At 51.7% G+C, this 16800-nt stretch overlaps 1 protein-coding gene across 3 annotated transcripts in view; it reads left to right on the top strand.

Moving 5' to 3' along the window:
- The window catches only part of CDC42BPB (CDC42 binding protein kinase beta), a 98371-nt gene that overhangs the window by 42479 nt on the left and 39092 nt on the right, over positions 1 to 16800 (top strand). For all 3 annotated transcript variants that reach the window (XM_045901569.3, XM_045901568.3, XM_064571634.1), the window contains exons 3-8: positions 453 to 536; positions 3438 to 3533; positions 8411 to 8559; positions 12918 to 13011; positions 14514 to 14714; positions 16348 to 16596. In XM_045901569.3, the coding sequence (XP_045757525.1) occupies positions 453 to 536; positions 3438 to 3533; positions 8411 to 8559; positions 12918 to 13011; positions 14514 to 14714; positions 16348 to 16596 (873 nt within the window). The remainder of the gene's footprint in view (positions 1 to 452; positions 537 to 3437; positions 3534 to 8410; positions 8560 to 12917; positions 13012 to 14513; positions 14715 to 16347; positions 16597 to 16800) is intronic.

The raw sequence follows: 16800 nt of genomic DNA, 5'->3' as shown, positions 1-16800 counted from the left end.
CAGAATGGCTTGTGCTGGAGCTGGACTTGAATCCCGCCTGTGAGAGGTAGATGTGAGCACCAGTGGGCGCGTAGGAAGGCTGTGGGGACGGAGCCCTCGGACACAGGGAGGAAGGCTTGGGAGCAATGAGTAGATTTTTAAGGTTTTTCTGATGAAAATCCCAGGCATGCCCCAAAGAAGAGGACGGTGAACCCCCCTGTGCACCCACTGCTCACCGCTGAAGGTTTTTGAACTGAGCGAGTCAGGTGCCAGGTGCAGCATGGCTAACATCAAGTCTTGATGCTTAAAAGGGCAAATCTTTGTTTACGTAAAAAACTCTTCTTTCCTCAGCAGCTCATTTTCCAGCGTTTCATTTCCCCCAGGCAATTAAGATTTCACTGTAGTTATATGAAAATGTGCTGGCCTTTTGTTCCATTAACTACATTGTTGTTAAACTCCTGTTCGTATTCCAGGTTGCTGTTGTCAAAATGAAGAACACTGAACGAATCTACGCCATGAAAATCCTCAACAAGTGGGAAATGCTGAAAAGAGCAGAGGTAAGCGTGGAGTGGTGACTAATCAACAGTTGAACTGGGGTTTATGTGAGAGGAGAGAGGCCACGACACCACGTGGGGTCCAGACCACAGCCCTCCCAGATCTGGGCCTCCCTCCTTGACCCAAGTGAACTGCTTTTTGTCGCCACGACGTCAGCCCCGTCCTGGCTGTCCGCTGCACTGCGGAGCCCCTCTCCCGCCAGGGCTGTTTACTGGAAGGGAACATTAAAGCCTTCACGGAAATTTTAGGCATTTATCTCAGTTCTGCTTCATGTGCAAAAGGCATTATTGAATTTGGAGCCTACTTAAGTACAGAAATGTCTTTAATGCTCCCTCCTAGAGGGAGGATGAGAATTGTAAGTAGATGTTCCAGATGCGTTTTTCCTGAGTGCTGTGTCCATGTCTGTGGAGCCTATTTCACGCTCCTGGCCCCGACGGAGACAGGTGAGGCTGCGGAGTGAGCCCGAGCTTTTCCTCTGGTGCTGCCCACACTTGCCCCCCGGTCTATCCTCACCAGCCATGCTCTGTGCCCCTCTGCTTCGCCTCGGGCTCCATCACTTACCCTGTGTCCTCTCGCTGGACTGCCCAGGCCCAACGCCCTCCACACACCTGTGGCAGCATCCAGCCTCACCCATTCCCCCCATCCACGCCGCCCCTGCTGCGCCCCAGCTGTGAAGCAAGCTCACCCTGGGACTGCACGCCCCCAGGATCGGCCACCTCCTCCTTTGGGAACTCCTTCCCTGGTTTCTGGCCTCCCTCATCCTGTCACTCTGAACCTTCCTTGTAATTTTAGGTGGCCCTTCCCCCTGTGTTCTCTAATTCTTACCTGGGCTGATCCTGCCACCTTGGGCAGATCACAGTACAGATGTTTATTCTGGTCAGATCCCTCTCCTGAGCTCAGGTTGTCGTTAACTAGGTGGGTGGGCATGCTCACTCAGCATCTTGAGCTCATCACGTCTTGTCACTTGCGGCTTCTTCTGCTTCCCCATGTGTACCCCCGTTCCTGCCGTGCGCCCACACAAGGCCTCGCCCTGGATTGCCCAGCGAATGCATCACCATTGTGCGGTCACCTGGGCTCCAGATACCTTCCTCACCTGGTGCCCAGCAGCCCTTCTTCGCACCACTGGTGCTCTGGTTGTCACAGGAATGCCGCTGAAGTGACTCTTCCGTGGGGAACAAAGCAGCTGGTGTTCCATAAAACTTGGGGGGAATAAATGCTAGTAGCAAATTCATTCAAGTTTATATTTTTATAGGAGTGAGAAGTCTCAGGATTAGGGAGAGGTGATTCTCACCTTATCATACTAGTTAGTATTTACCCAAATGTCATGGTGAGTACATTTTAAAACTATGGAATTTTGAAATTTAAATCTGGTTACAGAGATCCTAATTGGCATACTCTGAAAAGTCCAAGAATTATTATGATTATATATGATTTATGATGATAATTATGATTATCTCAGAATATATGTAATGGGGTATGTGAGTGTGATGGTACAAAAACATAATATTGATATAAAATGCTGGTTACAGTAATTCATTTTTTTATTCTTATTTAGTAAGCCTATATTGAACATTTTATATTAACTTCTAAAAATCTTTAAACACATGAAGTCAACAAGAGGGGGCAGTACAGAAGTTGCAGAGCCATGTGAATTCATAACTTGTGGATCGTGCTGGGCTTTTAGCTCATAAAAAAAAAAAGTCCTGAAACTTTGCTCTGAAAACAAAACAAAACTGCTGAATAATACGTATATTTCCTGTCTGTGGGTCACTATGCTGCGGATCCTCAGTGTAAGAATGGCTTTCATTCTAAACGTGGATAGGTAGACGCTTGAGAACGCGGAGCGTCTTGTGGCCGCCCTGCACCAGGCCCTGTGGTCTTGGTGGCCACTGGCTGAGGGGCCGCAGGGGCTCTGGGACCTCTGGTCTCTGCACAACTGGACAGTGTAAGCTGATTGCTGGCCCATTCGAGTTATTTTCTCTGCTTTTAATTAGTAGAATCGGGGCACATCTACTTCAGTCATCTTTTTGAAAGAAAAACTTGAGAAAACAAGTTTAGAACAAAGCTTATAAGAAACAAGTTCTACAGGCCACTGTGAGTCTCCTGAGAGAACAGGTAGAATTCTCCAGTGCCTGGCAGGGTGGGGCCCCTGTTAGTGCCACTCTCATTTTTGTGAAGCTTTGCAAGTTTCAAATACAAGAAGGAGTTAAAATGTTCTGTGCTCAATAAAGAGAACGTTTTATTATAATTTTGCCAGAGAACCTGGGCATTTTAAATACAGGGGCCACCTATGTAGTAAACTTCTTGAACAAACCATGACAGCCTAAAAGCTAGCCTTTTACCCATATGCGATAGGCCATAGGTCTTCATAGCATCCTGTTGCTATCACGTGCATCAGTATGCTGGAAGTAAATGCCATGGCATGGCTCAGATCACGAGGCGGGGGTGTGCCCTCCCCTGCCAGCCATACGGTCTGCGAGAGGGCAGACACGGGGTGGCCACGCCATAGGCCATCAAGACGAAGCTGGCCTGCTCAGGAGAGGTCAGGCATTGCTGGGTGGGAGGGGCTGGCGTCCACCCTCGAGCCAGGTGGACTCTCCCAGCTGGAGCAGCGGGCACGTGGCGGGGGGAGGCTCATCATGAGGAGGGAGTTCTCAGCAGCCCCCAGTGCCCGTGTGGGCAGGGGCCGGGAGGAACCCGGAGGCACTCGGCCTCTCAGCCAGTGCAGGTAAAGAAAGACTGAGGAGCAGGTGGGAGCCGCCTGGGGGGGGAGGTTGCAGGTGAGGCAGGGAGGCCAGGCTTCCAGCACTGTCTCCAGAGCCTGGGTCCCAGCAGGGTCCCCTCTCTTCGGGACTGTACTCCTCAGATGGACATAGACCGCCTCTCCCCCTGATTGCTTACAGACTGCCTGTTTCCGAGAAGAGCGCGACGTGCTGGTGAACGGGGACTGCCAGTGGATCACCACGCTGCACTACGCCTTCCAGGACGAGAATTACCTGGTACGTGTGGGTCTCCGGGAGCTGAGGCTCAGTCAGATGGCGTGTGGCCGAAGTTTGTTGATTCCTTTATGCTGTTACGAAAAAATGAGTAAGACTGTTTGGAATTGACATTGTTGAAACGTATATATGACCAGAGAAAACTTAGGGGTTTGTTTTAATGTAGTAATCAGGTGGAATTTTTAAAAAATAGACTAATGAGATTGTATACTTTTTCTAATTACTAGATGACCTGATTATTTTGTTCACTGGGTTTATTCCATTTAAGCTGGGGGTGTTAAACATTTTTCATCTTAAACCTTTTCCATCTTTAGTTACGTGTGAGACGAGGGAGTGCTGCAGGGCCACAGGGGCTCAGCCCTTCACGCCGAGTGGCTGTTGTCCTGCTGGTTGGCGACAGGCCCAGGACACTGAGCTGGTTTGCAGTCCTCCCAGGTGGACGAGCTGGGCTCTCTGAGGCCTTCTGACACGGGGTTTTGGGGGACTCTTAGCATCCGTTTCTCCTGACTTGAGCTGGGCTTCTTTCGGTCTTGACCAGTCTGCCGTGTGACCAGCACACGCCTGGACGAGAACGTAGACACCTGGAAACGCAGACACAATAGCTCAGAGTGAGGGTGCCTGGGTGGCTCAGTCGTTAAGCGTCTGCCTTCGGCTCAGGTCATGATCCCGGGGTCCTGGGATCGAGCCCCGCATTGGGCTCCCTGCTCTGCGGGAAGCCTGCTTCTCCCTCTCGCACTCCCCCTGCTTGTGTGCTCTTTCTCTGTCAAATAAATAAAAATCTTAAAAAAAAACACGATAGCTTAGAGTGAAGGGAAACCAAACCTTGGGTCTCAGGCACTTTGAATTCCAAGAGTGACTCTAGGTTCACCTAAACCTGAAGTCCTTTTATGTGGAGCTCCAGGTGTCGGGCGAGCACAGACCCGGAGAAGCTGGTCTCTGCCTCGCTCCTCCGGCCTGCGCAGCTCCAGCATTGGCCGCATTCGAGGGTCAGCACAGCCTCAGGGCGGGGACCTCTGTCTCTCTGAGCGCACCCTCACTAGCGTGCTCCATTTCCTACAGCAAGCCGAGTGACGTGGGATCTCTCTTACTCATCATAGAGCAGTCTCTTTCAGACATCAAAAGAAATCCCTTAGATTGAAATGCCCAGAATTAGGTAAAAGGGTCTATTATACCCTTTATTTAGAATTTAAAATAGGGGCGCCTGGGTGGCTCAGTTGGTTAAGCGTCCAACTCTTGGTTTCGGCTCAGGTCATGATCTCAGGGTTGTGGGATCGAGCCCCACGTCAGGTTCTGTGCTCAGTGTGGAGTCTGCTTGGGATTCTTTCCCTCTCCCTCTGTTCCCCCATTGCCCCCCCACCGCCCCCTTTGCTCACTCACGTGTGTGTGCTCTCTCTCTCTAAAATTAAAAAAAAAAATAAAAGAATTTTAAATAAATATGCTTGTTTCTACAGAGGGGACCATTGTGTTTACTGAGCAGTGGCGCGTGGGTCACCTCAGTCCTGTCTTCCCAGGGACCCCATGGCTTAGGCGCTCATGGTTGTCACCACTTTTTAAATGGAGTGTCTGGAGCAGGAAGGGATGAAGTCATCTGCCCAAGGTTGTCGCACAGATGCAGGGGCTGAGCAAGGACCGCAGCCCCGGCCTGTGGCAGGAAGTGGTGCTCAGTGCCCTTCCCCACAGACCGCAGAGTCCTGACGCCCTGGGGCCCTCTCCACATAAACCCCCTGCTCACAGGGGACCGGCTCCAGCCTGTTTCCCATGTGAATGAAGCTTCTGAGCAGTCTAGGCAATGTGGGTCTGTACCGAAGGAGAGCAACGTGTCTTCCCTGAAGTCGGCACGGCATGTTGCAGTCTGAAGTGTGAGGCGTCCCCAGGCTTATTCTGACCGCAGACGGTCAGTTAGGAATTCCAGCCAAGAAGCCATCTTCTTGAGTGTTTAGAGTTGCACAAATAGAGGTACAGTGACAATTAGGGAGAAGGAGAGCAGGGACTCTGGGCCTTCTTGGGTCCTCAGGCTGGGGTTGGCAGCCCAGGATCTGGCTGTCTCTGCTGCCCCCGAGTGGTGAGTTTGGGCAAGTTTCCTTCTCTCTGGGACAGTGGCAGTCTTTGTGGGGCAGGTGCGAAGCAGGCCCGGCAAAAACGCGGCCTGAGTGTCGCGGGGGGGGGGGGGGGGGGGGTGGAGGGGGGGTGCCGGCTGTGTTAGGTGGATTCCTTGGGCTGCCCTGCGAAGCCAGTTCGTGTTATAATTTCTGTTGTAGGTATCTAAACTTGCCATGTCATAAAAATTAAACCTGTTTCACCAGTAAGTGAAAGGGCGTTGCCTTACTTAGAATCCTGTGTTACGTGATAATTGGTCTAGTTCTTATTCCAAAAATCAGTTTCTAAGTGTCTGCGTCATAAGCCGTTACAGTTTACTTTCCTTACAAATTCGTTTTCTAGGAGCCTATCAATCATATTTAGCCCTGCTATACTACGTTTTTATTTTTCTTTTCAGATTTCCAGGTAGACATGGAAACCGTTGAGATTCAGCTAGACGTGGTGCTTGACTTATTCCTACTGCTTTCTTAGGGGCTGCAGAACTTGGCTATTCATTCACCTACCCCCTCACCCCGCATGCGTCCGTCAGCAGGTGCTCTGGTCTTTGCCTCCAGATAGCCACGATGCCTGATCCATCCTCTCTGCCCTCCCCAGTGCCTGTCACCGTCACCTGCTGCCTGGCCTCCCAGCCCCTCTCCTGTCCTGCTCTTGGCCCTCATCCTCTAGTCCCTTCTTCCTGGGCAGGCAGAGCAAGCTTGTAAAGTACATCAGATTGCAGCTGCCTAGCCCAGGACCTCCCAGCAGCTTCCCTGGCTCTTTGAGTGGGGCCTGCGGTCCCTGCTGTGGTCTGTGGGGCCTGGCCTCACCCCCACCCCCTGCTCGCGCTCCGGCCATAGTCACTGTTCTCCATTCCCCGCAACGGGCCACATCCTTTGCACACGTCCCTTTGTCTGGAACATGACCTCTGGCCCGTGCCAAGGCCGGCTTCTGCCTGTTGTGTAGGCCCCAAGATATCTGCCTGATGGTCCATGCAGCCTGGTCATGCTCTAGCATGCTGTGTGGTTTTGTTTTCTTCTGTGCTTAGTGCTCTCTGAAAGTCTTGTGACCGTCTCCTTACTTACTTAGGGTCTCTGGCCCTCCCCTCGATGTCGGCTCTGTGGAGGAGCACCCCTTGCCTTGGAGGGGTGCCAAGGGCTCCTAGCTGAGAATGAGCAAATGAGTGAGTGAACGAGGGAAAGCACTAGCTCGGTGGGTGCCATTGAGGGTCTTCCGTGAAACAGGAGATGTTGTGGGCACGGGTGAGGGGAACCTGATTACACAGGACTCCCGCCCTTGGACAGGCAGGCTGCAGTGCCCCGGTGCCCTGAGATTAGGCAGGGAGGTGGGGTCAGCCGACCTGAGTCTTGAGAGTGGCTTGTGAGGCAGGATGGGAGGGTTGTCAGCACAAGTGCTTTTGAGAGCAGGGGCCTAGAGTGAAGGCTCTCCCTCCTCGGAGGAGCCCAGCAGCATGGTGGCTACTCTCCTCTTTCATGAGGCACCGAGGGCCATGTTCGCCATTGTGGGCCTGGGTCCAGTTGCTTGTGTTCAGATCCTAGCTCTGTCACTCGCTGGCTGGGGGACTTCGGGCGCGTCATCGAGCCTCACTTCCTCACCCCTAGAACAGGACCGTGCTGGCATCTGTGGGGAGGGCTGCTGTGGGCATCCGCAGAGCGGGTGAATCAGGCCTGAAAGCACAGAACGTAGTAGTTGCTCCCTGAGTGGGAACTCTTACTGTTGTTAGGTTCTCAGTAAATAAAGTGATTGTTTGCCTGGCTTAGGAAGCAAGGTGGTGGTATTTCCCTTCTGTTGGTTAGTTAACTGCTCAGACCAGAGCATCCATCTCTTCAAAGGAAACTGGGGGTGAGTGCTCTGAGGTGGGGCCTGCCCCCTTGTCCAGGAGTCCCTGAGACGTGACCCCAGCAGCTGCCACCCTGACCTGTGAGATGCCCCGTCAGACATCAGAGCATTCAGGGTGCTGCGCCCAGAGACTATTCTCAGACAGAAGGCCGCCCTGCCCCTCCCGCCCTGGGACGAGCCGGCTCTGAGGGGAGGGCCTGCTCAGTCCCGTTAGCGGAACACCCGGCACCTGGACGTTTTTCTCTCATGGCTTTGATTTCTACATAAGCAGTAAATGTTCTGATGTTTCGTGGGGGTGTACTCATAAGTACCTACTTTTCAGCTTGTTCATGGGATCACCTTTCTAATAAGAGCTGCTAGTTTCATGTGATTTTAGGTAACTCGCCTTCCTCCTCTGGTCCAGTGGTCTCTTCCTGTGATGTAAGGGCCTGGAAAATTATTTTATTTATTTGTTTGTTTGTTTATTATTTATGCATGCACGCACAAGCAGGGGGAGGGGCAGAGGGAGACCCTGCTGAGCAGGGAGCCTGATGCGGGACTCGATCCCAGGACCCTGGGATCATGACCTGAGCCGAAGGCAGATGCTTAACCGACTGAGCCACCCAGGCGCCCCCTGGAAAATTATTTTAAACACAGTAGAACTTGATAGATCACAAATCATGTTTCTGGCTTTTGTGCCTTCTCCAGCATCAAACCCTTCAGTCACTTTCTCCATTGGTTAGATGTACTATCTCTTGAAGTTTGTTCTCTGCCAAATGCCGAACTTTGAAAGTACAGCAGTGTTAGGATACATCAAAGCAGGAAATCCTGGATGACGTGGGATGACGTGGGAGCAAGCCGTTGATCCAGACTTGAAGAGCCAAGGGACTTCACGGTGGGAGTTTGGCCTTCAGTTGTCAGGCTTGGTGCTGACTAAATGTTCTCTCCTGTCTCTTCCCAATTTGTAGTACTTAGTCATGGATTACTATGTGGGTGGTGACTTACTGACCTTGCTCAGTAAATTTGAAGACAAGCTTCCAGAAGATATGGCAAGATTCTACATTGGTGAAATGGTGTTGGCCATCGATTCCATCCATCAGCTTCACTATGTGCACAGGTAATCACCTCTTACGTTTTACAGAAACTCCATCTAATGTGTTAAAATACCCTTTCAGAGTTCTCTGTGTCACAGACCCTAGGTTCCAGGCCTTCCAGAGAGGTCGTGCAGTTAGCAGTCCTCACTTTGAGCTGCCCCAGCGCCTGGCACCAGGGGATCCCAGCATTACTGTGACGATCGTGATGCTCGAGTGCCGGTCACTGAAGCCACCTTTGATATTTACCTGACATTGGCTCACCCTCTCCCCTGCTGATCCCACCTCCCCAGGATGCTTGCCCCCTAGCTCGTGGGTTCCCTGTGTCTGTGTCTGCTTTCTCAGCAGTGCCTTCTCTGTTCCACGGCCCCCAACGAAACACAGAGGAAGATGAGGCTGAGAAGAGGGGCGCATACCACAGCCGCCTGAGCGAGAGTGTGACTGGCGCTTGAGGAGGGGTCGGTGTGGCTGGCTGCCCCCCACTGTCCCGGGCCCTCTGCTGGGCCCGCGCTCTCCTGTGCGAGAGCCGCCTCTGTCGCTTTCTCCCGTTTAGGACAGCGCATCGGTCCTGGGGGGGTTGTTTCATTTTGATCAAAGTCAGATAGTTGTATATGAGTCTCCTGCCCTGCCCAGATTCCACTGGCCACAGGTAGCTTGCCACCTTTCTTAACTGTTTCTTCTGCTGTTTACCTCCTGTTTCTGAGTAACGCGCTTCTCTTGCTGTGCTCTTTTTCGCAGAGGAGGGACAGTTAGGTCACATCATTTAAAATGGAGATTTACTTTTTACAGAGTGTCTCTCTCTCCCAGCCCTCTCCCCCACACACTCTCCATCCTCCCCTCCCACATCATCCCAGGCCGTAAATGATAACTTGTGGTTGAATCTGTGTCTGGTGTTCATAATACGGCGCCTGTTTAAATATTACAGATGAGCCCTGCAGTTACAGCATTACCCCCGTTGTAGAACTCGTCTCCTCCAGGGTTAGTAGCGGCCCTGTGTTTTCATGAGTGTACTTTTCCGTGGGAGCCATCGCTAATTATCCCCAAACTGTGTGACCAAATCACAAAGCTATGCACACACAGACACAGCAGGTAGCCTTGGTCTGATTTTGCCTGGAGCTGCCTCTTCCTTCCCATTCCCTTCTGTCCAGGGTGTTCTCTGAGCCTACTGCTCTGCCCTCATTCTGAGAGTTTTGCCCCTGGACAGGGTCCCTGCCCATCTCCCTGGGATTGGATCCCTTGTTTTCTGAGTCACGCATCGTATCGTCCTCTTGGTTCAGTCTTTCGATTTGGTAGCACCTACTCTCTGTAATTTCTGGAAAAGGAGGCTCCTGAGATCATTTTTTTTGAGATCAGCATCTTAATTCCATCCACATGTGTGACTGATGGATGATCCAGTATGGAAGTTTAGATTGGAAATCACCTTCCTCTTAGGACTGTGAAGGCGTCACTGTCCCGTGTTGGGAGGCTCGGGGCCCATTGTTCTCCTAACATGGCCATGAGTGTGACCTCACTGCTCAGCAGGGAAACTGAGGCACAGGGCCCTGGGACAGCTTGCCTTCAGCCACATGTCCTGCCCAGGGCACCGGGCCACAGGTTCCGTGTGTCATAGAGTAAGCAGAGGGAGCTGCACCCAAATGTCACTTCTTTTAGGGTGATGAGGTTTGGGACAGTGCATTTTCTCTTTTTTCATGGATTCCTTAATGTCGTTGCGGCTGCTTTTATAACAGTTCACTGTAGTTGTTTTCAACCTTCAATTTTATGTTCTTCCTTTCTGACAGACTGTGCCTGATTCATACCAGACATAAATGTCTTTGCATTTGTCACCAATCTCCAGGGAAGTTAATCTGACCACCTTATTAACAGTTTATTCTTTCCCTGTTTTCCCTAATTAGAAAGCTTTCTCTTTATTTTCTTAATTGGCTACGTAAAGCTTCACTCTGTTGTTCGACATCCAGGCATAGGAGGAAAATTAAGTATGTAATTAGCACCCCCATCAACTCAGGATTCAGACCTAGAGCTTGAACGACCCAGTCTAAAAGCAGAAAGCTGTGCATTTTTGGTAGAAAGGTCACAAAGTCAGGTTTTGCAGGAAGTCGGTCCTACCCCAGCCTCCCGTGGTGGACACAGTGTGAGTGGGGTGAAACTACATTTGTTAGGGCCAGCAAGAGGTGTGTTTCGTCAGCATGAGTGGCAATAACACTGCTGGATTGAACACGCACGATCCTGACCCTGTGCCACAGCCCTGCGCCCTTTCTGTGGTAGCCCGTGGGCAGCTGGGCTTCTGCAGCTCAGGACGCAGTGGGCGGCAGGGAGTGGGGAGCGCAACACCCGTGCTTCTGAGAGGTCGGCCCCAGACCTCAGCAGAGGTAGAAACGGAGAGTCACAGATTCACAAAGACTCGCTGTTGGAGGATATCACATCCCCGGAGAGAACAGAGAGTACGGCTTAGGAATGAAAGAAGAATGGTGCAGTTTTATGAGAAGGAATATTCAGAGGACAAAAACAGTCTTGAGAAAGGAACAGCGAGAACAAGGAGCTGTGTGGAAGAGACACAGGATAGCGCAGAGGAAACCTGACCGAGATGGAGATCCGGGGAGTGGGTGGTCAGGGCAGCTCTGCAGAGCCTCCCCAGGAATGGCTCTTACTTTATCCTGAAGAGGCCCTCCTGTTGTCCCCAGAGCCGCTTACTTGTTCACCTGTCTCTCTGCCCCAGTGGACTGAGAGAACATCCTCATCACGTCTGCACTCCTTGTGCAGTTGGTCTGGTTTTGGACATTCCGTCCTGTCCTGTCGTCCCTCTGTGTCTCCGCACCAGAGCCCTGCTGCTTTAATCATGGAGGCTGAGTCCATGGAGGCCTAGTTGCCCCCTCAGCCCCCTTGCTTCCTCCTCACGGTTCTTCTGGCTGCCCTCACACAGTAACCGATCCCTGTGACCTTCAGTATCGACTTGTCTGGCTCCAAGAATAGTTGGAAAATGTTCGATGTGATGGGCCCATCAGTCTGTCAATGCAGGCCCTTTCTATTACTTCTGGAAAGTTCTCTCGAATTGTATTTTCAAGTATTAGTTATGCTTTATTGTTTCGGTTTCTTCGGGGACTCCCGTTATTTGTGTGCTGGGTCTTCTTAGCCTGTCTTCCACTTCCCTCCAACTGTTCTCTCTGACCCTTCTCACTGCTTTGTCTCCCTTTTATTCTTCTAGATCTTTCCCTCCCTTTCTTCAGTGCCTTTCATCAGATCTTTATTTGAATTTGTTCTCCTTTGAGCACCTTATAATTTAGTCACCATTTCTGATAAGATTTTGTCTTTTTCTTTTATTTCTTCCTGAGTTAAATCAACTCTCTTCATTTCTTCCTGATTTTGTCCTGATTTTGTCTGGTTCTGTCCTTAGTGTTTATTTTCCCGACTCGTTGAGGGTTTGTTTTGTTTTCTCTCTCCTATTCCTGTTTGTTTATTCCAGTTTGGAGTGCTGTGCTAGTTTTCTTTTGCTTTGTGGGTCTTCCTGTGGGTAAGAATTGTCATCTTCTGCTCACTTTGTTTGTGGGACTCGCCCCCGATGTTGGGAGTAGCGGGTGCGCGTTTGTCTTCCCAGAGGTGTGGCATTCTGTCGCCTCGGTGCCTGCCTGTACTCCTCTGGGTGAGCATCTGCCTTCTTTTGCTCCTGACGTTTGTGTTCCCTTTCATGCTGGCCGGTCATTTGAGCTTGTTCTGCCAGGAAGGAGGGTTTGTGCTTTAGAGGTCGTCCCCCTACCCGGGGGCCTACGTTTCTAAGGACACAGAGCAGCAGGTATGGCCGTGGGCTTACTTTCCTGCCAGGCGCTTACTGCTGACAGCTGGTCTTCAGCCCCCAGGTCTGTCCCGTCAGCTCCGGCGTTGGGTACGCGGTGCGCTGCTGGCCGCCGGGCTCCTGCCCCAGAGCCTCACCCATCTCCTGCTCTCATCCAGTCTCTGCTCAGCCACCCTCGGCTTCCTTTTCGACTTCCTCACGTTTCTTCACAGTACATACCACGCATGTCATACTCTGGTGCTGAGACCACGTGTGTGTGTCTGCGATCCTGTGTTCATGTTCTGCCATCTCAGCTGGTGGGAAGCTTCGTGAAGGCGGGGGCCGCGGGGTCTGGTTCCCGTCGTAGACCTGGGGTCGAGCACAGCCCCTGGCACGTGTGGTGGGAACAGGAATGGCCTGTCACCTGACTGACGGGGATCAGCTCGCGCACAGGAGTGAGCGGTAGTGGTGAAGACCGCCACTGCTTACCCAAGTAAGGCGTCACGGGAGACGTTTTTCCAAGATTGTCAGAGCTGGTACGCTGCTGTTAAGGTTAAGAGCTTTGACCTACTCAGTGTGTAGCATGGAAATGGTTAATTCGTTTATTTATTTTACTAACAGAGACATTAAACCTGACAATGTCCTTTTGGACGTGAATGGTCACATCCGCCTGGCTGACTTTGGATCATGCTTGAAGATGAATGACGATGGAACTGTAGGTATTTTGTTGGAGATTTTCCATTTGATTTGGGGTTTTGCTTGTAATTAAGGGGCTTAAAATTTTAATTTGAGATCCAGTTCAGAAACCAAGTTCATGAATGTAAATTAAAAAGATAAATCCATTTAGGAGACAGTTGAAATGTTCTACTTAAGTTTGAAACCTCTTTTTAGCTTTCTGTGTTTACAAAAGTCATGCACATGCCTCTCAGTTGGGGGGCACGGGTTGTCCGGTTTCCTCACGTGGCCAGGCAGCTCAAGTCACATCAGCGCTGCAGGGGATGACAGGCAGCCCTCGGGTCCTTTCTTGAAACACCCTGTGCAGGCCAGTCGGGCGCACAAACCTTCACTGTAACTACCGCTCCTCATTTCTGTCTGTGGGCAGCTGACTCCCTGTCAGCGGTTTTCTCTCTGCGGGTGTTGTAGATCTGGAAGCGGGGGTCCTGGATGCTAGGCTTTCTCTTTCCAACAAGCTCTGCGTATTGATGAGTTGATATATTGGTGCTGTCCTCAAGTCCAGTCTTCTGACGACGAGACAGTGGCCTCAGACTGAGCTCGAGTGTTGGTTAGCCTTCTTACCCGCACGTGTGGACACTCGTCCCGTGTCACGACCTCATGCTCCAGTCTTCCCGCTGTCCGCCTCGGAGCTTCTGCAGCGGGCAGCCATGCAGCAGAGCAGTGACTCTGGTCACATGATGGAGGCAGACCCCCCTGCTGCTGATTCAGTCTGACCCGGGGTACTGCTTGCACCCCACGGCCCCCTCCTCAGACACGACCCAAGGGAGAGTCAGGCCTTCTGTGATTGTTTCTCCCTCAGTCTTACGGACTCTTCTCCATGTGCTCCCGAGACCAGTCTGATTGCTCAGCTGACTCACTGCCTCTTGCTTTCTCTGTGATGATTGCTGCCCTCTCTGGCCACAGATCTCCGTAGAGATGTCACAGGCCTGTTCTGCTGACATCAGTAGCCGAGGGACTGTTCTTTCCCCTTTAGGGGCCTTAGCCTCCTGCTTCCCCATCTGGGGAATTCCTGAGCACCCAGCTAGTGCCTGGACCTACTTCCAGATGTTCCCGTTTGGGAGACTGAAGGGTAGGCTCTGGGTGAGCAGCCTTAGCATCCCTGGGAGCATGCTGGAAATTTAGCGTCTTGGGCCCCACCTTAGAATTTGTTCTCCAAGAGCCCAGGGTGGCCTGTGTGCACACGGGGGTGGTGAAGGGTCAGCCTGAACACACATGGCCCCTGGACCACACTTGGGGCAGTGACGGAGCGTGTGGGCCATGCCACCCCTTGAGGGACTGCAGTGTCATCTGGGGGCTGAGGTGGGCTTTTGGGCACAGAGAGACCAGGTGTGCAAGACAGTCTTGTGCATTCTGGAAACTGCCCAGTGTGTAGTGCCGCAGTTTTATTTCATGATGATTTCGTTATTTGTTGTCCCTATTTTAGAGAAGGTAGTTAGGAATTTGGCCTGAGAGTTTCCCTCCCAAAACCACCTCTCCCCTAAGGTCCAGTCCTCTGTGGCCGTGGGCACTCCTGACTACATCTCGCCCGAGATCCTGCAGGCGATGGAGGACGGCATGGGCAAGTACGGCCCCGAGTGTGACTGGTGGTCTCTGGGCGTCTGCATGTACGAGATGCTGTACGGAGAAACACCCTTCTACGCAGAGTCACTTGTGGAGACCTATGGAAAGATCATGAACCACGAAGTAAGACGTTGCATTTCCATGTCCTGTTGGTTCGAGTCCCGAGGTACAGGCCTGGAGGCGGGAGGGCTGCTTGGAAGCTGTTAGCATCTTTGGGGAAGAGGTGTTAAGGCTGGAGCAGGCTGCTGGCCGCCAGACAGGAGCAGAGAGATTGCGGCAGTAGGGTCCACACCGGCGGCCGACACAGGAGGTGTGGGCGTGAGGGGAGGAGAGCTTCCAGGTCACGGCCCAGGAGAAGCGTGCTGAGCGTGCGTGGCCTCAGGATGGCCGGGGTTGAGGAGCAGTTGGGCACTTCCACCCAAGGGTCTGGATTCACCAGCTTCAATGACGGGGCCACGCGCCTCCACATGGCGGCATCCTTCCACCTCCTGGGTCCTGTTCCTTTTCCCTTTCCCAGCTGTGCATTTTCCACTCCGACCTCGCCTCCTCTCTGCCTCGCCTCCATTTCTCGTTTGCTTTACCATTTACTCTTCTTCCTCGTGTTTCTGTCATCTGCTTCCCTCAGTCACGTATGTCTTCTTCACGCCGCTCCCACCCTCTGCCAGCGTGCTCTCAGCGTTCTTCCACGCCTATCCAAGGGTGACCCCCTCCACTGACCTGTCCTCAGCCCCGTCCCTCACTAACTGCTCCCATGGGGAGCAGATTAACAGGAAAGTGGTGGGTGGTCTTCCATTTAACTACAAATCAGAGCAAGCCATACTTGTAAAAAACACTTTTCCCAAGGTAGAAATAACTCTTTTCACTTGCAAGTTAGTCTGTACCTACCATTAAAATGTCAGATGACACAGAAGGGTAGAGCATAGATGGTGGAAATCACCGCATCTGCTTTTCCATGATAAGTGCTGTTAAGGTGCTGAATGGGACTCCGTGAATCCTAAGGAGCCTGCTGGTACTGAGCACGCTCCCTGTGGGGCCTGGTCCAGTGCTTTGCGTGCTCGCACTCACCTGATCTTCACGCAACCCCGCGAGCTGCTTCTGCTGTCCCTGGTTCTAGATCACAGAGGCGGGCCTGGGCTGGGTGTGTGTGGGGAGGGGCGGGGGGGGGTTGGAATGAATGGCAGCATATTGCATATGACCAGGTGGTTCTGTCCATGTGTTTTTGTCATCTGTCCGATGCACAGAAACAGCCCGTTCTCTTGGCGTGTGTGTGCCCTGTTTTTAACAGGTCCCTTTTTGGTGGACATTTAGGTAATTTGCAGTTTACTTGGTCAGAATATCATGCTGTTGTGAACATGCTAGGTATTCTCTTTTTGACTGTTTCTGTAGAATACATTTTTCAGAGTGGGATTGCCATAGCTCCTGGTGAAACGCCCTCTGAGAGGGCTGTACCGGCCTGTCCCACACAGCGCGTGGTCTGTGTCCTCGGCCACTTTGATGGGTGACTGTCCATCATTATTGGCATTTATGTGTAATGTGGTACCAAGTTTGCCACACGTAAAAGCAGTAAGACTAATGATTTTCTCGTTTGCCTTTCTGGAGTTCAGTTTCATTAGCTGTGGCTTGCATTTTAGTTACCGTGAAAGTAGTCGTGACTTGCTTTGGAGTGGTCGCCTCTCTGTTTCCTGAAATGTCTGTATACCTTCGATTTTTCTGAGTAAGTTTTCATCCTGTGTCCACCGACCTCCCCACCCTCCAGGAGCGATTTCAGTTTCCATCCCATGTCACCGACGTGTCTGAAGAAGCCAAAGACCTCATTCAGAGACTCATCTGCAGCAGAGAGCGCCGGCTGGGCCAGAACGGGATAGAGGACTTCAAAAAGCACGCGTTCTTTGAAGGTCTGAATTGGGAAAACATACGGAACCTGGAAGCACCTTATATTCCTGACGTGAGCAGTCCTTCTGACACCTCCAACTTTGATGTGGATGACGATGTGCTAAGAAATATTGTAAGTGTTAACGCTATTGCGTCCTCATGTGGTGTCCCGGTGGGTCCGAATAGTGCCAGTGTTCTGTGGAAGGTGTTGCTTGCCAGTATGATACATCTTAGGACTGAGTTGGTTTCTTTAAAAATCTGGTAGTTGTTTTAAGAAAATACACCTTTTATTCCGACTTTCAGCCTGGTCCTTAATGTGCCTTTGAAAAAGTAAGGG

This window comes from Mirounga angustirostris, unplaced genomic scaffold, assembly GCF_029215605.1.
Source record: "Mirounga angustirostris isolate CCGP_5_RB_7025 unplaced genomic scaffold, mMirAng1.0.hap1 SCAF_9, whole genome shotgun sequence".
Taxonomy (NCBI): Eukaryota; Metazoa; Chordata; class Mammalia; order Carnivora; family Phocidae; genus Mirounga; species Mirounga angustirostris.
The sequence above is the reverse complement of the archived record's forward strand: the minus strand, read 5'-3'. Positions and strand labels throughout refer to the sequence as shown.